The 27769-nt window shown below is 47.0% G+C and overlaps 1 protein-coding gene across 1 annotated transcript; it reads left to right on the top strand.

Moving 5' to 3' along the window:
* The first annotated feature begins 898 nt into the window (after nucleotides 1-898).
* On the top strand, nucleotides 899-25608 carry SERP2 (stress associated endoplasmic reticulum protein family member 2). Its single transcript, XM_059995953.1, has 3 exons — nucleotides 899-1116; nucleotides 5808-5880; nucleotides 25167-25608. Exons 1-3 carry the CDS (start codon nucleotides 1033-1035, stop codon nucleotides 25205-25207), a joined length of 198 nt encoding a protein of 65 aa, XP_059851936.1. The 5' UTR covers nucleotides 899-1032; the 3' UTR covers nucleotides 25208-25608.
* The last annotated feature ends 2161 nt before the right edge of the window (nucleotides 25609-27769 follow it).

The raw sequence follows: 27769 nt of genomic DNA, 5'->3' as shown, positions 1-27769 counted from the left end.
GTAGGGCCTGGTACCAATGTTTGTGAGTCAGGAAAACGTCCATTTTTCTCCCGGTACCGCAGGGAAACTCCCAGTTCAGACTCCCAGGGACAAGGGTGGCTGGAGGAGATCCAAGCTGCGCCAGGGGGTCAAAGTGACCCACCTCCAGTCGGCAATCACCAAATCCCGCCTGGGCGGCAGGCCTAAGGTCTTCCTCCACTTTTCACTCAGATGTGGCACCGGCCCGTCTTCCGTGTAACCCACGCAATCACCCAGGCAGGAAGGCCTGTCCCAACTCCATCCCCACACCCCCTTTATCCCCATCCCCGGGGAGATCCGGCCCTTTTCGCAGCACTTGAGAAAGCTCCTGCAGTGGTCTTCCCTCGCGCAGGCCCTTCCCCAGACCCCTTAAGGGGAGGCTCCTTCGGACTGTCCCCCAACAGCGCGGGCCCAGCCCTGTCCTTGTTCAACTTGTCTTTTGAGGACCCCGGGCCGCCACCTCCAGCCCAGCCCTCGGCCAGGGGGCAGCGGTGCGGGGAAAACATCGCGACCCTGCTCGGAGCACGGCCGCCCCATTCTCTTCCCCGGGACCCAGTGGGTCCCGGCCCGAGGAGCCCCCGGCCGCTATGAGCGCACAAAGCCCGCGGCCGCCGGAACCCTCGGCCCCGCCGCGTTCGACCGCTGGCTCCTGACACCCCTGGGGCCCCGGGGCCCGAGCCGCTCGGCGCGCTGCGCTCCGGCCACCAGGTGCGGAGAGGACGCGCCGCAGCGCCCGCCTCGGGGCCGCGCTGGTTAGGTAGCTGGGGGGACCGGAAGGATGGCGAGGAAGTAGGAGAGGGTTTCCTGAGATGAAAGATTACTTCCGTCCGGGCTCTGGCCTCTTTCTGGAGCCGACTCGTTGGGGGCTGGGGAGCGGGGTGCGCGGGGCTAGGGGGCCGCGCGTTGCCACCTGCAGCGCCCGGGGCCGGCGGGACGCGCTTGGCCCTGTCGGGGGCTCACGTGGGGGGGGATCCTTGCAGGTGGGAGTCGAGAGCATTTCCTAGCGCCCGAGCCATGGTGGCCAAACAGCGCATCCGGATGGCTAACGAGAAGCACAGCAAAAACATCACCCAGAGAGGGAATGTAGCCAAAACCCTGGTAAGGCGGGGGCGGCGCTGACCGGGCGGCGTGGGGCCGGGCCCGGGCTGGGCGGGCGCGGGGCCAACCTCCCCCTCCTCAGCGCCCCGGGCTGCCCCTCCCGCGGGGTCCCGCACGGTGGGCGCTGAGGGCCGGGCTCCCCGCGGCGCGGACTTGTGCTCCCTTGAGCGGATAGGGCCCTGGTTGGCCGTGGCCCCTCTGGGAGCGTCTGCTGGGGCTACCGCGGAGGCGCAGAAGGCCCTCCCCAGAAGAGAACTGGGCCTTTGTCTCCGGGAAAGACGAAAGTCACATCCTTCAGGGAACAGTTAAACCAACTGCTTGACGCCGGGGCCTGGAACCTAGTTGGTGCTAGCTCGGTTTTGTTGAATGAATGAATGAATGAATGAATGAGTAAAGGGAGGCCCTTTGCCACGTCTCCCTCCTAGGCTTCATCCCCTGCCCTCCATCCCCAACAAACACACCAAGATAAGGTTTTCTTTCCTGCCCCTTTGTAATGGTCTCCGTGTATAAATTGGGGATTAGGAATGCTATTCAGCCCGTATTTCCCTCCATCCTCCTCTTTGGCCTCTCCTCCAGTGAGGCCCCGCACCACTCGGCGAAAGTTTAAAAGCAACATTCCCCTTGTTCACCTCGTCAATTCCGGCTCATCCTGATAGTATGTTCCAGAACTTTAGAGACTAGTTTGTTGCCAGGCATTCTGCACATCCAAAACCATAGACTAAAGCTTTATAACAATGCTTACGTAAAATCTCTGCCTTAAGTACAGGGTTGTGTGTGTGTGTGTGTGTGTGTGTGTGTGTGTGTTGTTTGTTTGTTTTTAGGAAAGCAAATGATCTTCAACAGACATTGCCAGGCCCGTGGTCCTGGACATTCAGAGGCAGCCCTCGGATGAGTTGTTGAGTCGTGCTGGTCTCCAAGTGTATGAGCAAAGGCGCATGGAATCTATTATCCCAGACACTTCAGTGGAAGTTCAGCTGAAACTTGAGGTTTGGCTGGAAGAGCTTGCAGACTTGATGAGGCAGTTGCCTTTAGCCAAAGGCATGAAGCTGGTTTGCTTAACTGAGCACAAAGCTGGATCTGCAATCTCTACTGCAGAATTCTTGCAGAACCAAGCAGTTCTATGGAAGAGAAACAGCATCAAATTTAGGTCTTTACAGGCAGCTACAAGCTTAAGTTGTGCTGGAAGTTCTCTCATTTGGGAGTTAGATCATTTAGTTGTTCTTGGGCAGCAAAACGCCAATATGCCATTGAATTGGAACTATTTTTCACGTAGAGCTCTGTTTTCCCTATTTTTACTCAGAAAAAAAAAAAAAACTTGCTGTCCAAATTGACATTGAAAAACAATTTTTAATGGATGTTAAAGTATTCGGGGATTATATCCCTAGGAGATCACTTCTTCCCAGGATATCATACAGACTAGCTGATTTACTGAAAATTTCTAGTTGTGTGGTTCCTTTTAGTGAACTGAAAAAACAGAGGTCACTTAATTCTCCTCAGTTGACAACTGATCTGACTGCAGAAGTAACGACAAAACAGAAACTGCTTTGCAGAGCTGTTTTACCCATTAGGCTTGATAAAGTCAGTGTCTGCCACTTCTAGCTTCTCAAGACCACTAGAAAATGTTTGGTACCTGAAACAAAAATGATTGGCTCCAAACTAAGAAAAGAAAATGGAAAAATTGGAGGAAAAGCTGTTTAAATATCTAGGAAATGTAGTCAACTTGACTGCAGTTCAACTTAACTTTCAGGGATATTTTCAAATTATGTTTAATGTATGGTCTGAATGGATTTTTAATAGGTTCTGATATACCATGGAGTGGACCCTTCAGACGTGCCTGGCGCCTATGAGTGTTTCTAAATGGTCCTACTAACTTTGTAATGAAAGGTTTCCAAACCAAGCCACAATGTATGTTTATTTTCCCTTGGTTAGAAAGGCTTTTTGGTTAACTTTATTGTAAATGGATCAGTCTCCAAAAAGAAAAATGAAATTCTCTTTCAAAAAGAAACACTTTAAATCTTAAATCTCATTTTCCTAATTAGAGATCAAACATGATTATACTTTGAAGGAAGTAACTTGTAAGGGGTAACTTGTTCAGAATGAAATTCAATAAATGCAGACACATGAACAGATTCTAACAGAAAATTCAGACGAATTGTTCAGAAATAAACTCCTTTAATTGTATATAGATGCTTGGGTATTTCATTATCAGCTTGCAGCTATGGAGTGAATCAGTACTGTTCTCCCAGATAACAGAAATGGAATAATCATTGCATGATTATACAGTAGTAAAATCTTCAGAATGAAAGGGCAATTTAAATGTCAGAGTTCCGAGTTACCCTGCTGGTATCTTATCACAGGGAAAGCCACCCTCTGCATTTTGGAGCCCAGGGAGTGACAAATTCCTGTGGGAAACGAACCATGTCATTTGCAGGATTCTACTGCTTTTCTTACCTTTCCCAGCAATAGATTCAGGCTTAGGTGAATTGTCCCAACAGATCTGTGCTGGGCACTGCTTCCCCAAAAAAGTAACTCAAAGCTCTCCAAAAACGATATATTGGTATCATGACCAGCCAACGAGTTCTTGAGCTCTGAAAGTCCACAAAGAATATTGATTCACTGTGGAATGTCATCAAAAAGGATTTTGTGTTATCAGGATGCAAGCTCTGTATCCTGATAATTTGAGTTTTTCTGCAAAGGAAAAACTAAATGACTCCGTTTGGTATCTGCATGAGACCAAAAATCCATCTACAGGCTCCTGGATTCACTTATTGACTCTGCTGGAGATGGAACTAGATGAATTTTTTCGTTTAGCATCAGTGGGATGACTGCAACAGAATTTGTTTCCGGGTCAACTCTCACAAGTGATTAGGAAGTTGGCGAAGGGGCAGAGGGGTGAATGTCACACGCTGTTCAGGTAACTTTATTTAATACCTCTATTATTTACTTGCTCTGATCTTGACCTGGTCATAGTGCCAAAGAATGACACAGTACAAATGCTGATAAAGGTTATCCTATGCAATTATTTAAGACTGAGTTTGTCTTTCTTCTAGTCAAAAGAAACCATCTATTCCCTTGCAGTGAGATTTGCCACCGTACAAGAGTGTTGGTAGATACAAGTGGTCAAGGTCGGAGAAGTGAGTGGTCTTAATCCTTAGATTCTACCTGCCACTGACAGTAATCCGTACTTCTCTAGTTAGAGAAATGCTGGAATAACCCTGTCACCCACTGGGGAGTATTAAAAGAGCCAATATCCTTCCTAGACCCTTTCTTTACTCTAGCAGACCTAAGACATGGTATTTAGTGGGGCTTGTATGCTTAGTCATTCTTCGAAGAACATTTATTAAGCATCTATTGTGTTTAAGTTCTGGGCCAGACGTTGCTATACATTGATCTATGAAAGAGACACAGTGCCTGCCCTTGCAGGGCTTACAGTCTGTGGAAAGACAGACATCAAACACAGTATCACAGGAATAAACATCGAGATACAAACTGTGATACATGCTGTCTAAAAAAAGTACTTGGTGATTTAAGTGCCAAGTGAACTCCACTGAGGTAGAAGAGAGAAGGTTCTCTAAGAACGGAACAGGTAAGCTGAGAACCGAAGAACTGTTGCCTTGTCTATGATGAAATAAGTTCTTTAACCTATGTTGGCCACAGCCTATTTTGGGCTCATGTCAGTGAGGGAATATTTAGTGAGTTCTTCATTTTTCTTCACTCTACCTTCTCCCTTTTCACTTGAGAAATTCCCCACATTTTCAGATGCCTTTCTCAGAAAATCATGGTTTTCCATTGATTGATTTGCTTGTAAGGACCAAGCCTTACCTGCACACAGACCCAGAGGAGGTGCAGAGGCACCTTCCTCTGACGTCTGTGCTTTCGGCTTGAGAAGAGCAGGCGGTACGCAGGGCGGGTCCGTGTGGGAACCACAGTCCCCTTATGCTTCCCGCGGATGCCGAGATTTCTCCCAAGCATAAGCGTCACTGAGAATTAGGAGGTTTATTACAAAACGCCGCTTGCCTCATCTCCATACACAGCTGCTGCGGTGCGTCTACTGTTCCCAGGGTTTCCACGGCAGGGGCTTCCCAGGTTTTTAGCGCTTAGAAAGTTTTGAGAAAATGGCTGTGCTCTGTAACCCTGCTTGGAAGCCACGGATGCAGGAATTCAAGATGAATCTGTTGGAGGAAAATCCCCTGGCTCCGTAAAGAGGGAGACCTAAATGTGAATCCCAGCTGTTGTCCCAGTTAGCAAACCTTGAGCCTCAGGTGGAGGCCCCTTGATGGAGATGATAATACTGGCCTTGCGTGGAGTTGTGAGTGCTAGAGATCGCGGTTGCTGGCTGCTTTCTAGAGCGCCTGGCATGAAGTGTGCTTTCAGCCGACAGAAGCAATGATTAGTAATATCATTTTTGGCTTCCCAAATCACTGTATTGGTTTGTGTATTTATACCTCATCGGTCCCCAGAATATTTAAGAACCACCCAGTTCATTGAATTACAGGGGTGTAAGTAAGGTTATTGATGAGTTTTTCCAAACCCATCTTGATCCCTTAAAATTGACTTTGTTCGTCTAGATCTGCCCGCTGGCATTGAGACCGGATCTGTCTCATTCACAGAGGTGTCTAGTGACTAGCCATACTCAGTAAATGCTTCTTGAATGAATGAAGCTAATCTTACTTTCTCCCATTCCCTTTCAGAGGCCGCAAGAAGAGAAATATCCTGTGGGACCATGGCTGTTGGCACTGTTTGTTTTTGTTGTCTGCGGCTCAGGTATGGGTTTCTCGCTGCCCTTATATCCCATGGTCTCCTTTGTCCTATAAAAACACATGTTTTCTTCTCAAGGTAAATAGACAAAAACTATATTGGTCTGGGATTCAAGTTAATTGCTGCCCGAAGCCTTCATCTTAATAGGTTTTGATTTCATTGCCATCCCAGCAAACAGAGTAGAGACAGAACTGATGTGCTATCATATCATAATCATAAAATGATTACAGTGAGCAATGAAATCGGCTGGCCACACTTCAGAGTTCAGTTAAAGCTTTCTCTGAAGACCTAACCTAAAAAGGGCATTTGGAACAGAAAGCGGAGCACCTGTCTGCCTGAGATAATCCACATTCCAGAGAGAAGGAGAGGCCTTATGCCTTAAGGGAAGCTCTGCGGAGGTGCTGGGTGAAACAGAGCCGTTGACCTAAGCCTCAAGGTGCAGTCACCTGATGCTGGAAGGTGGCAAGTTAAGAGAGCTTTACACACACACACACACACACACACACACACACACACACACACACACACACACACACACACACACACACACACACACACACACACACACACAGTGCAGACTTGACCAGAAGGATCATGCAGTCGTTTCTAGTCGACTTCTGTAATTGGGAGCCTTGACTTAATTCCTGGTCCCCATGGGTTGGGTCTCTGAAGTACTGGTGAGTGGAGGTCACTTCTATCAACAGGGTAGGTCTTTAGATGTTCCCATCCTCCATCTCCTCACTGTTGCTGAGGGCAGGGAAGGTGAGGAGTACACATCTTCCTGCAAAGATCTAAAACTCCCAGGAAGACGTCATTCCTCCCCAATGGCAAGAGACGCCCATGACTAAAGGTGCCTCTGACCTTTAGGAGACCACTCTTCCGAGGAAATGAAAGCTCTTAGGAGGAAGGAGGGATCCGATGGTCTTGGCACTATTGCCAAACAAGCCTTTGTGTTAGGCTCAGTTTTTTGTTTTTTGCGGTACGTGGGTCTCTCACTGTTGTGGCCTCTCCCATTGCGGAGCACAGGCTGCGGACGCACAGGCTCAGCAGCCATGGCTCACGGGCCCAGCCGCTCCGCGGCATGTGGGATCTTCCCGGACCGGGGCACGAACCCGTGTCCCCTGCATTGGCAGGTGGACTCTCAACCACTGTGCCACCAGGGAAGCCCCAAGGCTCAATTTTTTAAAGTTGATTCCAAGATGAGAGAAGATCTTCCACTCCAAGAAACAAAAGTGTACACCATCCCTAAAGATGTGTCCTCAAAGGGAGTCTTTTGTCCAATACAGAGATCCCTCATCTTTAATAGAGTTTACCCAGCCACTGCTGGAATACTTCAGGAGCGCTCACTCCTTCAAAAAGCCTATCCCAGGGCTTCCCTGGTGGCGCAGTGGTTGAGAGTCCGCCTGCCGATGCAGGGGACACGGGTTCGTGCCCCAGTCCGGGAAGATCCCACATGCCGCAGAGAGGCTAGGCCCGTGAGCCATGGCCGCTGAGCCTGCGCGTCCGGAGCCTGTGCTCCGCAACGGGAGAGGCCACAACAGTGAGAGGCCCGCGTACCGAAAAAATAAAAAAAAAGCCTATCCCATTTCTGTGCAGCTCTGATTCTATTGGAAACATCTCCCCTCCTTTGAACCACACTGTGCTGTCTTCTCGGTAGTTCAGGTGTGGACGCCGAAAATCACACAGCTTAGACTCTTCTGCTTCTGAACGTCTTGACTCTTCGGATATTTTCAAGATGACTGCCTAGTGACTCCTTCTACAAACTCAACTTCCCTAGTTCTCTCAACCTTGTCCTCATAAGATGTAGTTTCTAGACCCTTCTGTACATGCCATGACTCTCTTAAAGTATTGCACTTGCAACTGCAGAAGTTGGTCTAGAAATGGTGCAACTGCTACAGAGATAGTAGGTCTGTCCCTGCTTTTTGTCTCATAACCCTGCTTTTATTAATATGCCCCAAACAGTTTATTTATTTAACATCTTTATTGGAGTATAATTGCTTTACAACCTATGTTAGTTTCTGCCGTATAACAATGTGAATCAGCTATATGTACACATATATCCCCATATCCCCTCCCTCTTGCATCTCCCTCCCACCCTCCCTATCCCACCCCTCTAGGTGGTCACAAAGCACCGAGCTGATCTCCCTGTTCTGTGCGGCTGCTTCCCACTAGCTATCTATTTTACATTTGGTAGTATATATAAACCCATGCCACTCTCTCATTTTGTCCCAGCTTACCCTTCCCGCTCCCCGTGTCCTCAAGTCCATTCTCTACGTCTGTCTTTATTCCTATCCTGCCCCTAGGTTCTTCAGAACCAATTTTTTTTTTGGATTCCATATATATGTGTTAGCATACGGTATTTGTTTTTCTCTTTCTGACTTACTTCACTCTGTATGACAGACTCTAGGTCCACCCACTTCACTACAAATAACTCAATTTCATTTCTTTTTATGGCTGAGTAATATATTCTGTATATGTGCCACATCTTCTTTAACCATTCATCTGTCTATGGACATTTAGGTTGCTTCCATGTCCTGGCTATTGTAAATAGAGCTGCAATGAACATTGTGGTACATGACTCTTTTTGAATTATGGTTTTCTCAGGGTATATGCCCAGTAGTGGGATTGCTGGGTCGTATGGTAGTTCTATTTTTAGTTTTTTAAGGAACCTCCATACTGTTCTCCATAGTGACTGTATCAATTTACATTCCCACCAACAGTGCAAGAGGGTTCCCTTTTCTCCACACCCTCTCCAGCATTTATTGCTTATAGATTTTTTGATGATGGTCATTCTGACTGGTGTGAGGTGATACCTCATTGCAGTTTTGATTTGCATTTCTCTAATGATTAGTGATGTTGAGCATCCTTTCATGTGTTTGTTGGCCATCTGTATATCTTCTTTGGAGAAATGTCTGTTTAGGTCTTCTGCCCATTTTTGGATTGGGTTGTTGTTTTGATACTGAGCTGCATGAGCTGCTTGTATATTTTGGAGATTAATCCTTTGTCTTACAGTTTATTTTTAATAATCACAGCACCTCCTAGACTTACAGAGAGCTAATGGCCAGCCAGGCCCCACCAAGCTCTTCTTCACGTCAACTTCCTGCAAGCTTCAGAGATGCATGTCCGTACCCTCCCATCTAAAGTTGTCCCCTATCTGCATCACACATTGTTTTATTTTATTCCTGGCCCTCATCGACATTTGAAATTATTTAATTTGCTTACTTATTATCCATTTCTCTCTACTAGGATATAAGCTTAGGGAAGACAGTATTTAACTTCCACTAAATTTTTAGATACTAGTACAGTTTTTAGCACATAAGGAGTGGTTAATCTCGTTGGCTAGATGGATGGATGGATGGATGGATAAAACCAAATATTCCCCATGCTGTAGATATTAAATAGACTTTTTTTTAGACCTAATATAAAGCTCCGTGAACATTTCTATTTTAATTTCATTGTTGGTTGTTAAGCTGCTTTTCTACAGAGTAGCCATAAAGTATGGAAACGTAGAAGAACATAAATAATAAATGGCTTACTGATACTGCATAATAATGTACAGTATGGTTAGTGATGTTACATGATGCAGTCAGTGTATTGCCCTGCATTAGCAGTGCATAGTACAGAGCACTGTGAAAAATTGCAATGGGGCTTCCCTGGTGGCGCAGTGGTTGAGAGTCCGCCTGCCGATGCAGGGGACATGGGTTCGTGCCCCGGTCTGGGAAGATCCCACATGCCGCGGAGTGGCTGGGCCCGTGAGCCATGGCCGCTGGGCCTGCGTGTCCGGAGCCTGTGCTCCGCAACGGGAGAGACCACAGCAGTGAGAGGCCCGCGTAATGCAAAAAAAAAAAAAGAAACGAAATTGAGTCATTTGTAGTGAGGTGGATGGACCTAGAGACTGTCATACACAGTGAAGTAAGTCAGAAAGAGAAAAACAAATACTGTATCTTAACACATATATATGGAATCTAAAAAAAAAAAAAAAAAAGGGTTCTGAAGAACCTAGGGGCAGGACAGGAATAAAGACACAGACTTAGAGAATGGACTTGAGGACACAGGGAGGGGCAAGGGTAAGCTGGGACAAAGTGAGAGAGTGGCATGGACATATATACACTACCAAATGTAAAATAGATAGCTAGTGGGAAGCAGCCGCATAGCACAGGGAGATCAGCTCCGTACTTTGCAATCACCTAGAAGGGTGGGATAAGGAGGGTAGGAGTGAGACGCAAGAGGGAAGGGATATGGGGATATACAGGGATATACGTATGCATATAGCTGATTCACTTTGTTATACAGCAGAAACTAACACAACACTGTAATTCAATTTTCTCCAATAAAGATGTTAAAAAAAAAAAGTTATCTACGTTTTCAGGCTTTATGGCCAAACTGTAGATTGTTAGATCTTGAACCTTGAGCCTTTCATCTAATTATCTCTCTCTCCCAGCTTTATGGTTTCTTGAAAGTATATTATTCGTCCAAGGCACTGATAAAAGTCTAGATTTGGAGAAGTCCACAGAAAACAATTAGAGACAACTCCCCTCAGGTTGACTTTGAACCTCTCAGCAAAACTCCTGCAAGCAGCCCTCGTGTCTTGAGGGTCGCTGGTGTGCATGGCGCTGTGCAGGCTTTGGCGATACAAACTCCTTCAGGGGGCAGCTGGCACTGGGGAGACAGATAAGGAACATGTCGTTGCTCCCAGGAGAAGAACACTTTGACAGCAGAGCACCCGGAGGGTTTGGCAAGCGTGGACAAGGGACCGTCTTAGTGCGTTCGGGCTGCTATAACAAACTACCATAGACTGGGTGGCTTGAAACAGCAGAAATTTATTGCTCACAGTTCTGGAGCCTGGAAGTCACATTGGGGTACCAGTGTGGTCGGTTGGGGACCCCTTTCCCAATCTCAGACTTCTCCTTGTATCCTCAGGTGGCATCCACACGTGGTAGAAGGGGCTAGGGAGCTCAGTAGGGTCTCTCTTATAAGAGCAGTAATCCAACTCATGAGGCCTCCGCCCTCAGGACCTAATCACCTCCCAAAGGCCCCGCCTTTCTACCACCATCGCATTGCGCATTAGGATTCCAACATGTGGAGCTCAGAAAACACAGTCAGACTATATCAGGGCCTTCTAACTCATACTGAGCAGAAGAGAAAGTTTCCCAGAGAAGGCGCCATTTGAGCTGAGTTTTGAAGGACAAACAGCCAGACAAAGGGAAGGTTATTCCACATGAGGGAACACAGCATGACAAAGGCACAGAGGCCTGAGATAGTAGGACAGGCTCAAGACTGGCCAAAGCCCAGTCACAGGGATCTGTGAGCCTCGGTCATCACGTAGCCCTTGTTGTCAGGAACTAAATAGATACAGAGCTGGTGGGGTTTTTTTGTTTTTTTTCTTTTTGGGCTTCAAGATACACAGTAACTGGGACCCTCTCCGGTCTGTGCCCTTAGGTAGCATATAGGAGAGGGGGAAAAGCCAATAAGTCATTTAGTCTGGCTTGTTTTTCTCCAACCTGTTCTAGTTCTCAATATCCATCCTTTCCAAAGGGATTAAAAACCTTCCCTAAATTACATCTTAATTAAAATTTTGCCAGGCTTATTGGTTCACATAGTAGGAACTGTATCTTTCCCCCCGTTTGGGTAAATTGGGACATTTGCTGACAACAATCTTTTGGAATCTTCCCAGTCTCCATTAGTTTTTTCAGGGATCGAGTACATTGTCTCTGCTATCCTCTCTGTTGGTTTGTCCAGGGGCGTGAGATGGGAGCCTGCAGGGCCTGGAGATGTGGACTTAAAGTGGCCAAAAGGACACACCCCTTACTGGCATACTACGTCCCCTGCCTGCATGTCTGGTGCTCTTCTAAAGACGCTTCTTTAAATCTAGTTTTAAGACCACTAGCTTCTATGGAAAGGCTAGACATCAAACGGGGAGTTGGGTCCTCTTAACTTTATCCTCTGTTAACATGCCACCATGATCCCCAAGAAATGGACCTCCTCCTTTTTAAAATCATATCTAAAAATAATCCACCACCAGCTCCCTTTTTGTCTTATTTTCTTTCCTTTCCTTTTTTTTTTTGCCAACTTTAGCATTTTTTTTGCAAGCTTCAGCTCAGGCCAAGCTCTGTTCTCACAGAAATGTGTCACTCTTCTCAGTTCGTCCTTGGTACTGTGCCCTTCCTTCTATCTTTGTCCGTGTCCTTTTCTAAACCAAACACGTCACGAAAAACACAATAGCTCCTTTAGATTCATACCCGTTGCCACGTCTCTGGGATTAGTCAAGATTCAGTTCTTGCAGCTCCTACTCTCCCTCCTGAGTTCCTCCCTTTTCAGAGTCGCAGACCATAGGCTCCTACCTATCTTTTTTATTTAATTTATTTTATTGAAGTATAGTTGATTTACGGTGTTGTGTTAATTTCTGCTGTACAGCTAAGTGATTCAGCTATCTGCCTATCTCTTCTCTTCGTTTAAAAGAATGCGATTATGACCACCTAGAGGGGTGGGATAGGGAGGGTGGGAGGGAGACGCAAGAGGGAGGAGATATGGGGATATATGTATATGTATAGCTGATTCGCTTTGTTATACAGCAGAAACTAACACACCACTGTAAAGCATTTATACTGCAATAAAGATGTTTAAAAAAAATGCGATTTCCTCAAATCTAACTCTTCCCTTTATCAGTTCCTCTGCTTTACATAATGAGCCTCTCGGTGCCTGGATGATTGATCCCCTTACCACTGCTCTCTCTCGCTTCTGTTCCACTTTTGTAGCACAAAGTAGGAGAGACCCGCCCCATCTAGCGTCCTGCCATCATCTGCAGTGTGCACAACAGCACCTTCACCCCTGCCCTTGCCTGTCACGCTCGCACAAAATGCACTGGAGTCTGTGGTGGGATTTCCATACCTCTGCAGACATACCCCTTCCTGTCCCTGTCCAGCGAGTCCCTTTCCTTTGAACAGGATATACCCGTGTGCCAGGCTTACGTTCCATTTCACCAAGTCCCTGGGATCCCTCTGAGGTCATTCGCCCTCTCTGAGTTCATGTGCTTAGTTATTCATACTTTGTAGATCTTTATACAGACAGGAAAAATATGAAATCTTCTGATAGTAGTGAAGATGTTGATCACTGATCTGATTCTCTTGCTTTCGTGACCTCACTCTATTAAACCCACTTTTCTAATCGACGGTGGGCTGGGCAAAGTGTTCTTTTTTAGAAATAGTGTCACATAGAAAACAAACTTATGGTTACCAAAGCGGAGTGGGGAGAGGGGGAAGGCATAAATTAGGAGTTGGGATTAACAGATACACACTACTGTGTATAAGAAGGATAAACAACGAGGACCTACTGTATAGCACAGGGAACTATATTCAGTATCTTCTAATAACCTATAAAGGAAGAGAATCTGAAAAAGAATATATATATATATATGTATATATATACTGAATCATTTTGCTGTACACACCTGAAACATTGTAAATCAACTACACTTCAGTTTAAAAAATTATAGAGGGCTCCCCTGGTGGTGCAGTGGTTAAGAATCCGCTTGCCAATGCAGGGGACACGGGTTCAAGCCCTGGTCCAGGAAGATCCCACATGCCGCGGAGCAACTAAGCCCGTGCGCCACAACTACTGAGCCTGCGCTCTAGAGCCCGCGAGCCACAACTACTGAGCCCACGTGCTGCAACCGCTAAAGCCCGCACGCCTAGAGCCCGTGCTCCCCAACAAGAGAAGCCACCGCCGCAATGAGAAGCCCGTGCACCGCAACGAAGAGTAGCCCCCGCTCGCCGCAACTAGAGAAAGCCTGCGCGCAGCAACGGAGACCCGATGCAGCCAAGAATTAATTAATTAATTAATTTTAAAAAATAAAAATTATAGAAATACTGTCAGTGTACCTAGGGTAAATAAATTTTCAGGTGAGGCAAGTCACAAGGAATGCAGGTTTTATCTGTTTTCCTAGTATCTTTGGGGAAAAAATGCAGAATGGTAAAAATGTTGACCTTTAAGTATAGTTTCACTTATGGGTCACCCTTACTCCATTTTACGTGGCAAAACAAGTTAACAAACCTCCAAGAGGTTACGGGACCCCATTATTATGGGGAGTGATGTGTCACAGCAGACTCTTGACCCCTTCCTTCTCGGCTTCTTTCCTCGGCCTTCCTTGTTCTCCACACATGCCTTTTGTGCCAGCAGTGGTGGTGCTGATAAGAGCCAGATAACGAAAAGGAAGGAAGAGGAACCAGGGCAGCAGTGAGAGCCCAGCACACAGGCACCCAGAGCCCCCTGGCACAAAAACACATGTCCAGGGAATGCCCACCCCTCACCAGGGAGACCCCCCGAGATCCCAGTCCAGCCCAAGTCCATGGTTGTAACCAGTCAGAGGACATTATCTAAATACTAAATACATCCCCCTTCAGAGGAAGGAAATTCCCACTTTCCAGGATTGCAAAAGGTCTCTTAGGCAAGACGCTTCTTTGAAAACTGACCAACTGGCAGAAAATGGATAAGAGGCTTCAGAGGGGAGGATAGTTTGGGGCTCCGCCAGATGTGGGTTCAAAGCCTGGATTCGCTAGGTTTCTGCTGAATAACCTTGGACAAGTTCATTACTCTCTCTGTATTGATTTCCTTATCCATCCAACGGGGATAGGGGGAGCCCCTCCAGAGGTTGTCCTGATACTGGATAGTTCCAGGGACGTAAGTGCTGGCCCACAGCACGCTTGAAACCTGCAGCTTCAGTCACCACCATCTCTGTCCCCATCGCCCTCACGTAAAGTAGTGGCACCATGAATGGGACTGGTGTGTCATGGACGCTTTAAGCTCCCATTGCCTTCCATCCTCCCAGGCCACGCCTTCACCTGGCAGGCTCAGCCACTCACGTTGGTCTTGACCTTCCAGAGAGCTGCAGACCCCGCCTCTTCACTCCCAGGAGAAGTGTGAGCAATTTCAGTGATAACACTCCCAGTGGGTGAGACCATGTTCCCATGATAAATCATCAGAATCTTTCAGACCGACCCAGGCAGGAAAAAGGAAGCGCCCAGAGGTACACTAAAATCAATGAATAGGGGTTTGTACTTTAAGTTGAACATGAGAAATAAACTAAGTTTTATTCGCTTAAAGCAACCCAAATACACCACCGTTTTGCTATTTAAAAAAAAAAAAAAAGTTTTCTTTGTGAGATGCAAAAGCTTTTGAGACATGGAATTGTCCAGATAGGACATCTCAGGGCCATATCTTGCTTCATCTGGTTTAATTTGGAAACTAGCCTTATTGTTGTTAGCATTATATACATTTCATCAGAAATCTAAAACCTGTTTCTTAGTCAGATACCTCTTCTGGGTCCCCTCAGATGATTATTGCAAACAGGCCAGAAACTGTTCTTGTTCAGATCCTGACCCAGGACTTTTGCTTGGGCCTTTTTAACTGGTTGCATTTGTCTTTATTTGATCTCCTAGGACCCCAGATTCACACTGAAGCCCCAAGGGTTTAGACACCCCCCTCTTAGAGACTTGGCCGTTTTTATAAAAATATTATCTTCCACTTCTGCAGGCGGTGGGGCCTCTTTCCAGATAAGCAGCTCGTCCTGACTCTCAGTCCCCGGTTTCAAAGCCTGCCTCTTTAGAGAACTGTTTGATAGCTTCTGAAGAGTACTTGTTTTTATCTTGAGACTCAGAGACAAGCGTGACCCGGAATGTCCGTCTGAGGCGGCAGAGATGCCGTCGCACAGATACGCCAACTGCTATCTGCGCGAGACACTTGCTGTCTGCGTGTGCTTCCCCGGACCGTGGATGAAGCCCGTCCTGCTGGTTGTGCCCACAGCCCTCGGCCCTGGGTTTCCCTCTCCCTTTTGTCCTCATCTCTTTCAGGAGCCTTGTGGAGAAGGGTTCGGAGGCCTCCCCAGAGCTCTGTGATGAGTATGTCGCTGTGCATCAGTAATGTCTGACCCGAACACGGCAGTGACAGCAGGGTCCCAACGCTGGCCTACCCATCTTATAGTGTCAGTGCCACAGTGTTCACAGGACAACTGTCTTCAGCATTTTTGACTTTCCTCTCGGACTAGAAGTTTCACCTGGACTCAGTGACAGTAGGTCTTTCCCTTCACATGCAGTTGTCCAGACAGTATGTTAGCGCTTACATGTGTCTCGTGATCCTGTTGCATCGTTCACCTCTCCTGAGCCCAGGTGTGTCCCTGAGTGTGGACAGGAGGCAGCAAGCGGAGAGCCGTCTTCTCTGTCCTCGCCCCTCACTGAGGTTCCAACCGGGGTCAATGGAACCACCATTTAATCCCCATGATGCTGTGATTCTCAGAGGGAAACGCTTACACACCAGCCACACCCCAACTCCCTCCCTCAGACTACTTCTCCCTCATCCGTCCCTCATTTCAATTGCATTTCTCTCTCTCTGGCCGAACCTGATACTCACTTCCTAATTAGAGATTATGTGAATTTTAGTCATTCTTGAAGTCTGGCTTTTCTCGAAACTGATGAGCTTATATCCCCCATCAAAGGGAAACCTCTAGGGGAAAAGGATTAACCAGTGACTTATTTCCTTCCTAATTTTCTATAGTTTCCAATTTTGCCAATAAGCATATATTACTTGTATAATCAGAAAAAAATAAGTGTATTTTGAGAGCAAAATTGCTAAACTCTTGGTTTTAGCCTTTTCTTTTTTTTTTCTTCAAAGCAGTAGACTTTTCTTTCTTTCTTTTTTTTTTTTTTTTTAGAGTAGTAGACCTCTTTGTTCAAATCTTAGAGGGAAACAAAAGAAAAGCTGTTCTGCTTGAAGCAGGATCTCTCATGTGTCTGTGTTTATGTCTGTGTCTGTGTGTGTCTTTGTATGATGTCTGTGTGTGTTTGTGTATGTGTATGTTTGTGTGTATCTGTGTGTGTGTTCATGTGTCTCTGTTTGCATGTGTGTGTCTGTGTGTATTTTTGTATGTGTGTTTGTGTGTGTGTGTGTATAGGGGTGCCTCCTGTGTTGCTGGATATACTGATTTTTTATCATCCCCAGAAGGGAATACATATCTGGACCCTCTTTGCCCATCAAATAGGAAACTGTGTCCGGCCCGGCACTGGCCTCTGTGATTCCAGAGTTAAGGCCTTTCCCAAAGAGCCTACTAGATTCATTTGGCACCGTCAGTTGTGAGTAGCTGCACTGTTTCTGGGCAGGGACGTTCCCTTTGTCTGGCAGTTAACAGACTGTACTCTTCTCCTGTATCTGGTAGGCATTCTGCCTGCTGGGGCAGGACTGGGGAGAGATAACGTGTCACAGCCTGGACCGTTTTTCAGGACAACCTATTCAGAACAGATAAGGAAAGTGATTCCCTGAGACGTTCTAAGCTGGGCCTGAATGCCTCCTGTCCTCCCGGCCTCCTGTTTCGGGTGGTCCAGTGGTCTCCCTTTACGTCTGCACTGGAGGCCTCTCCGTTTCTGGAAGAGCCCACAGCCCCACCCTCCCTAGGACTGGCTGTTTTGTTAAGGATGCTGTGGAGGAGGGACAGGACTAGGTGCTGTGTGAACCAGCTCCAGGGACAGCCTCCTTGGGTTGGAAACCCGGCTCTGCCACCTACTAGCCGTGCAGCCTGGTCCAAGCTACTCACCCACACGCCCACTCCAAGCCTCAGTGTCGTCCATTCTTAAAAGGGATAGGATCCTACCTGAAAACTCCTAGGATCCTCATGAAAATCAATCCTGAGGATGAAATGAGACAACGCATGCCACACGTTTAGTGGAGTCCTGGTACTAGTTTTACAAATGTTTGTCGTTATTGTCATTATGTTGACGGCCCTTAGTTGCACTGTCTCCTTGCCTCTCAACCCCCCTGGCGAGGTGCCGACCAAGATTCTGAATGCTTGCAAGGAAAGAAAGCTAACATTTTGTCCTTTGTGATGGGGAGAAAACTTGGGGAGCAGAGCTCTGAGATACTGGGGAAGCTGCAGGAACCCCAGCTCCCACCTGGACAGGGAGAGGGCAGGGTTTGCCGGCCGGAGGTCAGTGGTGTCACCTCTGCAGGGACAGCTAGAGCTGGAGCCTCTTCTCTCCTTCTAGAAAGAACTCTTTAAAAACTAGCCAATGGGGGCGAGCAGAATCTATTCATACAACTATTTTGGCTACCGTTTCTTGAGTACTTATTCTAATGCCAGGTCCTACACTTCTATTTTCTTTTCTCATCACACAGTCCCTACAAAGAAACTATGGTACTCATTTTTCCAAATCACAAAACAGAGGTTCAAAGAGGAAATCAACCAGCATCCCGTAGCTAAAAAGAGAGCTAATACCCAAACCTAAACTCCAAACCCATCTGCCTTCTATTATCCTATTATCCTTCTCTCTTACCATTTCCCCCAAAATACCATGGAGCAGATTTTCCACCAACTTCAGTCCTCTAGCATATGACTGTGTATTGAAAAGAACTCATGTTAAAACATCTCCTACTTTCCCTGCCAGAAAATGTGCGTTGTCCAGAGATTCCAGCTGGACGGCCATTCTCGGTCTGCTCCCAGGTGGACAAAACCCTGACCCAGCCACGGGCTGCTTCTTGACTGGGCCACTGGGGTACTCCATCACCTTGCTCTGTCCTGGACACTTGCTCCAGGACAAATTTGAATTCACCGTGTTTGCAGGTCGACCACATAAGCACTGGCCTTTCCTGGAGACTGCCTGAACTATCTTGAAATTGTGACACCCAGAGGGAGTCACAGCCCCAAGATGCAAGTCTGAGGAACTCAGCAGCCCTGGAGCAACCTTTCCGTTCCACCACAAAGGAAAGCTTGAGGACATGCGTCTGCTCTGGAACTCCCGCCTCAGGATCTGAGATGCACGGTCTGGAAAAGATGTCTCATCAGCCATTGGCTCCCTCAAGGTGACCTGCGGCCTCGCTTGTCATGTGCTTCCCTCTGCCCTGGGGCCCTGCGCCCCTGGGGCCCTTTGGGTCTGTGTATGGTTTCCTTCTCGGAAGAGTGCTCTGCTGTCTGCCATCTTAATGTGGAGAGAGCATCCCATTCTTTGCTAATACGATCTCTCTTTTCACAGCGCCCTGCTGCCCTCACCTATCCCTGGCTTCCCTCTCTTTACCCTCTTCTCCATCTCTGGAGAAGCCATGGGGGAGTGACATCTTGCTTTGACTATCTTTGTGCTAATTCTTTCAGGGAGCTTAATGACCCACCTTGGCGATGTCTTGTCTCCTAACATCTCTGCTTTTTTTTCTCAAGGCCCAGACTTTTCTTACCAATGCTTTCATTTTTTAAATTTTTTAAATGAAAAATAATCAAAGTTGTGTGAATCCTAGAGTTGGCTTATCCTCCTAAAGGATGTTCCTCTGGCCTGTCTTGATCTCTCTTCTCAGCAACTCCCTTGATCTCGCTTATCGTCCACCATTTACTTTCAATAAAGGTGGTTTTCGGAAGGCCCCATTGTCTGGCAGGGTTCCAGCTTTCTGACAGTCTCCTAGGGGATCCGCTTGTGTCATCTCTGTGTCCTTTGGGCACTCTCAGTTAGCTGGGGTGGGGCAGTCCCCAGGGAAGCGTGGATTGGGCTGGCCCAGCTCCCGGCCTTAAGGGGTTTCTGTTCTCGACTTGTGACTGGACTTCCCCTCAAGAACTGAGCTCTTGGAGCAATTGAATCTCAAGGTCGCCATTTGATGCTGATTCTTTAGGTCTGAAGAGTCATCAGTTGAGGTTTTTAAAGTGTATTTTCCTCCACACTGTTTGCAATTTTTCACCGTTCAGTCCTTCAGTAAATTTTTACTGAGGACCTACTATGTGCCCAGTGCTGAGCTTAGGCCCAGGGGTAGAGCTGGGGACAAAATCATCCCTGCTCTCCTGGAGCTTGTGGTCTCGTGGGGAAAAAAGATGAGTCAAACAAATAATTGTGCTGCAACATGTAAAATTTCAGGCATGAAAATGTTTGAAGGAGAGGAACATAGGGCTGCGAAAGCATAGACAGGCCAAGCTTGGAAACATTGCAGGTTCGGGTCCAGACCACTGCAATGAAGCTAATATCACGATAAAGCAAGTCACGTGAGTTTTCGGTTTCCCGGTGCCCATAAAAGTTCTGTTTACATTATACTGTAGTCTATTAAGCATGCAATAAATAGCGTTATGTCTAAAAAAAAGGTATACATACCTTAATTTAAAAATGCTTTATTGCTGAAAAACGCTAACCATCATCTGAGCCTTTCAGTGAGTCCTAATCTTTTTGTAACAGTAACATCGAAGATCACTGATCCCAGATCACTGTAACAAATATAAAAATAATGAAAACGTTTGAAATATTGTGAGAATTACCAGAATGTGACACAGAGGCACGAAGTGAGCAAATGCTGGTGGAAAAAGTGTTGCCCGTAGACTTGTTACACACAGGGTTGCCACAAACCTTCAATTTGTAAAAAAAAAAAAAAAAAACAAAATGCAATATCGGCAAAGCGCAATAAAACAAGGTGTGCCTGTAATGCAAAGGGCTGGTGTGCTCTAGGGAAGTGGTTCTCAAAGTGTGGTCCCTGGACCAGCAGCCTCAGCATCAACTATGAACTTGTTAGAAATATACATTCTCAGTTCCCACCCCAGACCCACTGGATTAGAAACTCTAGGGATGAGGCCCAGTGCCTGTTTTCAAACATTTTCAGGGGATTGTGAGACATAAGTTTGAGAACTCCTGCTTCAGATGGTCAAAGACGGCTTCTCTGAAGAAATAACTTCTGAATTTTGAAGTAAAACTAGGCGATAGGGTAGGGTGGGGAAAGTATTTCAGAAAGAAAGAATGGCGTGTGTAAAAGCCCAGTAGTAAGAGCAGGGAGCTTTTAAAAACAGGAGGGCTTCCCGTAAGAGAGGAGGAGAGTGGAGAAGGTGAATCTGGACAGGTTGCCAGGGGCCAGGAGATGCAGGTCATGGAGGTTTCATCAAGGATTGGGCAATAGAATGCTTCTGGTGTGTTAGAAACTCAAGGAGGGCACGATCTCACTTGTTTTTATTTAAAGAATAATTCTAGCTACAGTATGGAGAAAGGATTGAAGGCGTAGCAAGAGTAGACCAGTGGAGGTCACCGCAGGAACCAGGGGAAAGATGACGGTAACTTGGACTAGGGTGGTTTCGGGAAGGATGGAGCAAAAGACACACAATCACGAGATTATTAGGTAACGCCCACAGGTCTTGGTCATCCATCAGAGGTATCAAGGATGACTCTGGCATTTTTGGTGTACGTGCAAGATGGAGGAGGACGATGCCAAGCTTGGCAATGGGAAGAGATCATGAGAAGGTCCTGTTGCATTTGACGTGCCTTTGAGCCACTTGTGTGTAGGTATCAATTAGGTGGTGGAAGGTGTAGGTCTGGAGCTCCGAGGAGAGGTCGGGGCTGGCAACACACATTGGTGAGTCATCAAGAGCTAAGTGGCAACTGAAATTGTGGGCCGGGATGAGATCGCCTGGGAGAAGGAATGTAATGAAGAGAAGAAAGCCAGCCATGCTCACTGCAGAACTTCAACATTCTTGTTTACTGGTCAGGAGGAGTTAGGATGACCCCATAAACCACGTTTAGTGTAAAGAACCAAAGAGAAGACGGAAAACTAGAAACTAGGAGAGTGGTGTGTCCCAGAGGCCAAGGGAAGAGAGTTTCCAGGAGGGAGCGCTCAGCGAGGGTAAGTAGGGGTTCATGACAAAAGGCAGTGTCCTTCAGGACGCTAGTTGGATTAAGTGACATGGAAGGTCATTTGTATCTTTAGCAAGAGCTATTTCGCTGGAGTGAAGAGAGAAGCTAGAATGCAGTGGAATTGCAGTGGAATGAGGTGGAACCCAAAGGTAAGGGAATGGAGAAAGTGAGGACGTAGACAGCGTTTTTGGAAATGGCTATAAAGAGGAAGAGGACACCTGTGGATGGGAGACATGGAGTCAGGAGGGTTGTTCTGGTTGATTTTTGAGTTGCAAGTGCTTCTTGCATGTTAAACCCTAAGAATTTCATTGAAAGGGAATGGCTGAATAAAAGAGAGATGTGATCGTCTCAGGTTACCAAGGACCAGGATCCTGTACAGGTGGGAGAGTGCGGAAGCTCCCAGATTCTGTAGTTCCCACTCTAGCCTGGATTTTCCTGAACCCCTGACCTGCCCAAGGCCAGATCCCCTGACCTTGAATGCCTGCCCACCTTCCCTTTCTTGGCATCCGTCCTCCCTGCTGACTCGCCTGCCCACAGCCCCTTTCCTGCAGCCCGCTCGGCTGTTTTCTCTGCTTTGTTCACCCTCTGTTAAGTTATTAACTTGTCAGGGTCCAGACTCCCCGCTTCCTTTCCCACTTTGAACCCACTCTTGGCTGCCTTCCCGTTCGCCGCCTCAGAAAGTCAGCATCGGGGAGGCCAGGGTTGTAGGGCTGGTCATTACCGGCGGGCACATAGAAGTACAGTTAATATAATTGGTATAGGATGGTGAAGGCTTCTTAAAGACACTGACATTGATATAAGCCTTCTTAAAGACAGGGATACAATTCTTAAAGACATTGAAAAAGGAATCATAAAACACAACCATCTCTCCATTATCTTAGAGGTGGAGGCAAATGGTGAACTTAAAATAGACTTTATTCAAAGTAATTTCTCCAAGAGGGTTCAATTTTAAAGGGTCGCCTGTACACATGTTAAAGACCATCAGATTTTTACCTGTTAATTCATGGATTCAATTAGGGTCAGGAATGATCTTTCATTAGTTTTTAAAGCAGACTCAGAAATAGGTACGTTGTTTTAATATGTGTTGCTACTCTGAGGCCAGCAAACTTTGTCTAAGATTCTTAAGAGAAATTTGCAGCAGTTCCTTAAAAAGAATTGAGTGGTTTTATCGTTACCCAGCACTTTTGAAGTCATGAATTAACTTAATAGGGTCTGATGGACTAAGGGACAGCCTGTTTCGTACCCATTAACCTATATCCTGCTAATAATGATTCCTTGTCTACGAATAAATCTCAGAGAAATAACATTTTGGAGCATCTATTATGGGCAGATATTTTACCTATTATCTACAGTTTTATAAATAGAGAAATCAGGGCTCAGAACTATTTAGTGAATTCCGAAAATTCACACCTCTAGAGGGTGGCAGGTAGCACCTGAGCTCTGGTATTCATGCTCATACAGGGAGGCAGCAGCCATCCTTGTAGTAATAGGAACAGTAATAATAGCAATGACTCCCACGCACCGAAACCTTGACGTGGGAGGGGCCTCATGTATGTCAGATCATTTAATCCCTGTATTAGCACTGCAAGCAGCGTGGTCCTCACTTCACAGCGGAGGAGACAGAATTGAAGAGGTTGAATTATTCATGCAGTCACACAGCTATTCAGTGAAGAGATGGGGTTCAAACCCAGTTCCCTCTGACCCTAACATTCCCCTCTAAAGTAAGCCTGTTTGTCCAAACTAGGGATGTTTTCCTGATCCGAAGAACAAAGCCTGAGGCACGGTAGATGTAAATATTTTTTTCCTAATGTGCTGAATATACAGCTATCTTCCAGCACTCCTGTGGAGCCGGAACACAGGAATGTTTATTTAATTTTTATTCCTTGTTAGCTTTGGTAGAGGAGGGTGGAAACATCCGTGTTCCGGCAAGCGTATACCTTTGGGTAAGGTACTTTCTCATCCATCTAGCAACTTCTCCCGTTAAGAGCCACCCCCCAGATGAGAATAAGACAAGAAAACCTCTGAGCACAACCAGAGTTAAATATCACAACTTGTTGAATTAACTCCTTTATCTAGAGAAGACTCTTTCCGACCTTCGCACACAACTGGTTGACTCTTAATTTTATACATGGTTCTAACAGTCTTTGTTTTGGGCTTAGTCTACAGTAGCATAATAATAGAAGAGGGCCCACTGCAGACTGGTGTAGTAGCACCAGAGATGTGACCAGAGCTAAGAGTCATTGAGACCAAATAACTGCTAAGAAGCAGAAATGAGAGCCCAAGAAGTACAGCCAACCGGAGCTATTTTGGGATCACATCAAACACTGTGCATCCTCTGTAACCCTATTACAGCAGAGTCTTAGCAGTTATCACTTTTTACTATGGTCACACTGAACATTCATGAAACCTTAATATATTAAATCATGTTGGGTGTATATCCAATTTAGGAAAGTCGTGATGATGCCCACAGTGATTTTTTTAGTTTATGAAAAACCAACTACATTAGTGCGTTATCTACCCTTCAAATCTAACTGTCCAAGAAAGAGTCCCCGGGGCCCTCGGTCTGAATTATCTCTGGATCCCCAAAGCACAATGCCTGACACGTAGTACGTGCTCACTAACGTTAGTTGATAAAATATCAAACGCTTTGTTTCTCGAGGGTTCTGGGTAGCGTACTTCACTATGGTTACTTAGGAAGCAGCATTCCTGGGTATATTCCAGGATGACTTTATGAAGGAGAGAAGGGGTAAGCCCCCTGAATGTTCTGTGCTTGTTCTGTTTGTGCACTTGATTACATGATACCCAGCTGCCCCTCAAAAAAAAAAAAAAATCATTCTATATGTGTTCATTGCTATTATTATCATGATTGTCTCCATCACGATTGACCAATATTGTATATGTCCCATCTGGAGAGGATGTGAAAAAGAAGTTGGACCTTCCTCTCCTGGAACATATTTAAACCCTATAAACAAAACCAGGCTGGGTGCTATCCAACCAGCTCTTACCAGAATAAGGGGAGGGAGTCCCAGGAATTGTCTGTGGACGTTCAGGCTACCCACCCCTTCATGAAGGAGTTCGGTCCACTTAGTGAAGACGGTGCCCTGAATAAATCAGTGCTGCTCTCGGTGCATTTCAAGTCGAATTTCAGAAAGTTCCAGGCCGCCTGAAGATGCACTTGTATCAAAGGTTGTCAGCAGCCGGGGGCCCAGCTCCACGTGTCTGCTCCCAGCACCTGGCCTTCCTTCCAGTTCAAGGGCAGCTTCTTTTCCAGGTCACAGCCATTTTGAAGAGGCAGCGTCGGCTGACCTGTTAAATGAGTGCCCTGCGTGCACGAAAGCGCTGTCCGCCGCTGCCCGGGAGCATCAGAACGTTCTGGGGAAGAGGGCCAAACCTCTCAGTGCCTGAGGGATTTCTGGCCTTCACTCCTGGTGGAATTAGCAGAAGTTATCCATAAATCCCCGAGGCATCCATCAGCAGACAGAGCAAGGCTGCCTTTTTAAAGAAGTTCACTGACCTCTTGTTAACTTAACTCCTTGTTAGGAAATATCTAATCAGCTGTGTGCTAACAGGTCCGGGGCCCGGGGTCAGCAGAAGCAGGGCTCGCAGTGGGGCTGGGTTTCCAGCTGTGCGCTGTCTGGTGTCTGAGCCGTCTGTTTTGTTTTCCTCCTTCAGCTATCTTCCAGATCATTCAGAGCATAAGGATGGGCATGTGAGCAGGCTGGGCTTTGACACGGCCCCCTGCCGCTGGAGGGTGGAGGACCGCTTCAGCTCTTAGCCGGGTATCTGTGGGAAGCTTACAAGCCACCCAGAAGAGAAAAAAAAGGCTCCCTCAACTGTTCCCTGATCGCTTCATCATGGATGTCAGACCAAATTCCTTTCTCACAGGACATCTCGGTACATCCGTGCTCTCAAGCGGAAAGGACATTTTGCTTTGCAGTTGGCAGGATTGGTAGCTCTCCGGGTGTCTGCAGCAGAGCTGTCTGTCTGCTTTTGCCCTGGGTTTCGCTGATGTCTGCATGCGGGCTTCTGAATGATCACCGCTTTACTTTCTATGGATACGATCTCTGCTCCATTGGGAATTGCTTTTACAAATAAATGTCTTTGTTCAACCTTATACACTGTGTGGGTTCCAGTGAGAAAAACCAAAGTGAAGATGATGTCAGGAAAGCTCCGGAGGGATGGGTAGGGTAGGGGACTTGATTATGTAACTGGGGAAGATCAGGGAATCTGTGGCCCGGGAACCAGGGCTAAGTCTGCCCAGCCGGGCGCTGGCCACCCTTAAGGTCTTTGCCTGAAATGAAGCCCTGGGCAGCTCTAAGGACCTTGGGTTTTTCACACATTTGACAAAGTGTGGATCTTCTGGGGTTCTTTCTTTTTTTGGTTCGCTTTTTGTTGTTCTTTTTTTTCAATCCAGAAAAAGTACCTACAATGTGTGTTAAAGTCCAATTAGCCATTATCTCTTTTGCGGGCTGCATCAGGGCTTCGTGCGTCACAGAGGCCTCTTTGGAAAAACCATCCAACCTCAGGCCCAGCCCTGCCCTAACGTGGAGCACCGGGCAGGCAGGAGTCCTGCCGGCTGGGTGGGTGAGGTTCAAGTGTGGTGGGTGAGACCCTCCTCTCCCCAGCCAGCCTTCCCCACAGCGTCTCAAAGCGTGGACGGCCTGCATCCCGTCTCCGTGTGTGGGGGGGCGTAGGAGGATGCATCTCAAAATGCAGATTCTGGGTTCCACCTCAAGTCTGCTAACTCCAAATCCCCACCACTGGGGCTAAGAACGAGTGTCTGGTACCAGCTCCCAGGGTGAGGCTCGTGTCCGCTACGCCGAGATCCTAAAAGAGCCCCGCTGGGGAGCGAATGAAGTTCTGTCCCGTTCCGAGCAGCAAAGGCAGCTGCGCTTGCTCTTAAGCAAAGCCTCTCCTGGCAGGGACTGCGTGACATTTGGCCTGCCCCCTGCTTGGGACTTCTCATCTTGCCTAAGGAAGTCCTAGGGACAGCCACTCAGATGACCTGCAGGATTAAAGACGCTCACCGTGCAACTTCAAACAGGCCTTCACTATTTTTTTTTAAAATTCCATCTTTACATCCTTAACCGTTTTTTTCCAGCCCTTAACACTGTGAGAGCTTTAAAAACAGAAGTGGCAGAAGGGGCAGGACCTCTTGCCACCGCGTCAGGGGCTTTGTTGTAAGTGGCCCTTTAGAATGGGGGGGGCGCTTTTTGTCCCCGAGAGTCTTTCACCCCAGACCTTTTAGTGATATTCTTGAAAGCTTTCTTTTCTCCCATACTCTGAGTTCCCCTCCTTCCCCTTTCTTTCCCACTGAGAAGAGGGTGACAGAGCTGTTCTGAAATTAGCTGCCCCAGGGACAGGCTACCATCCTTAGGCTTCCCCACTCCCCCTTCCAACCCCAAACCTCTCCTGAGACGGCAGAAGATATTCCCCACCACCTGAGGGCTGCACTGAGTAGATGCTTCGTGAGCTGGTCTGCTCATCGTCCTGGCTCTGTCTGGCCGTCCTCTTCTTGGGGACTAAGATCCGTGTGAGATCAGACCCCACTGCTGCTTGCCAATAAGCCAGCATAAGGAAGCCCCCTTGATATAAAGGTTCCCTGGTCTGTGCTCCCACAAACACCCTCTCTGACACCCACGGGGCCTGGACTTGATCTAAGGGCCTTCCCCTTCCTTTCCTAATGCCAATGACGTTACACCTACCAGACCGTCGTGAAAAGCCATCACTGGGCCTGAGCTTTGAAATTCATCCTTTATTGGAGAGAGTCTTTTCCCTCCCTAATTTGGTCTTTCCCACAACAGTAATAGCCAATGGGGTGACATCCCCATTTCAAGCAAAAGGACACTGAAATTTGGCCTCCAGATAAACCCAGCTGTCGCCAGGTGACAGGTGTGGTGGGCTGAGTCGCTCGTCATCCGTAAAACTTCCCATGATGGATTTATCTCCCCAGAAGATGCAATCATCCACAAATTGGTTTTCTATTAGTTTCCAGGTAGCCTCCCTGGAAGCACTTGTATAGGACAGTCTGCCCACCCTGGTGACTTCTGTCAGCCCTCTGCAAGCGGAGATGGGAGCTGCCCTGAGTGAATTAGGTTCATGGCTGATTTATACTGTACAGTGGAGACTTTTTGCCATGACACATAGTACGAAACACATGGCAGCCCGCTGCACAGCACACCCACCAAAGCAACTATAACAGAACAACACATCCTTAACACATGTGATGCGCCCTGATTTTTTTTTCCCCTAGTCTTTTTTTTTTTTTTAATAAT

This window comes from Delphinus delphis, chromosome 18, assembly GCF_949987515.2.
Source record: "Delphinus delphis chromosome 18, mDelDel1.2, whole genome shotgun sequence".
Classification (NCBI taxonomy): domain Eukaryota; kingdom Metazoa; phylum Chordata; class Mammalia; order Artiodactyla; family Delphinidae; genus Delphinus; species Delphinus delphis.
Note: the sequence above shows the minus strand (reverse complement) of the source record. Positions and strands in the feature narration are given on the sequence as shown.

Coding starts and splice junctions, on each gene's coding strand:
- SERP2 (XM_059995953.1), top strand. CDS start 1,033: ATGGTGGCCAAACAGCGCATCCGGATGGCTAACGAGAAGCACAGCAAA. Junction 1,117..5,807: donor GGAATGTAGCCAAAACCCTG/GTAAGGCGGGGG, acceptor ATTCCCTTTCAG/AGGCCGCAAGAAGAGAAATA. Junction 5,881..25,166: donor TTTTGTTGTCTGCGGCTCAG/GTATGGGTTTCT, acceptor TTCCTCCTTCAG/CTATCTTCCAGATCATTCAG.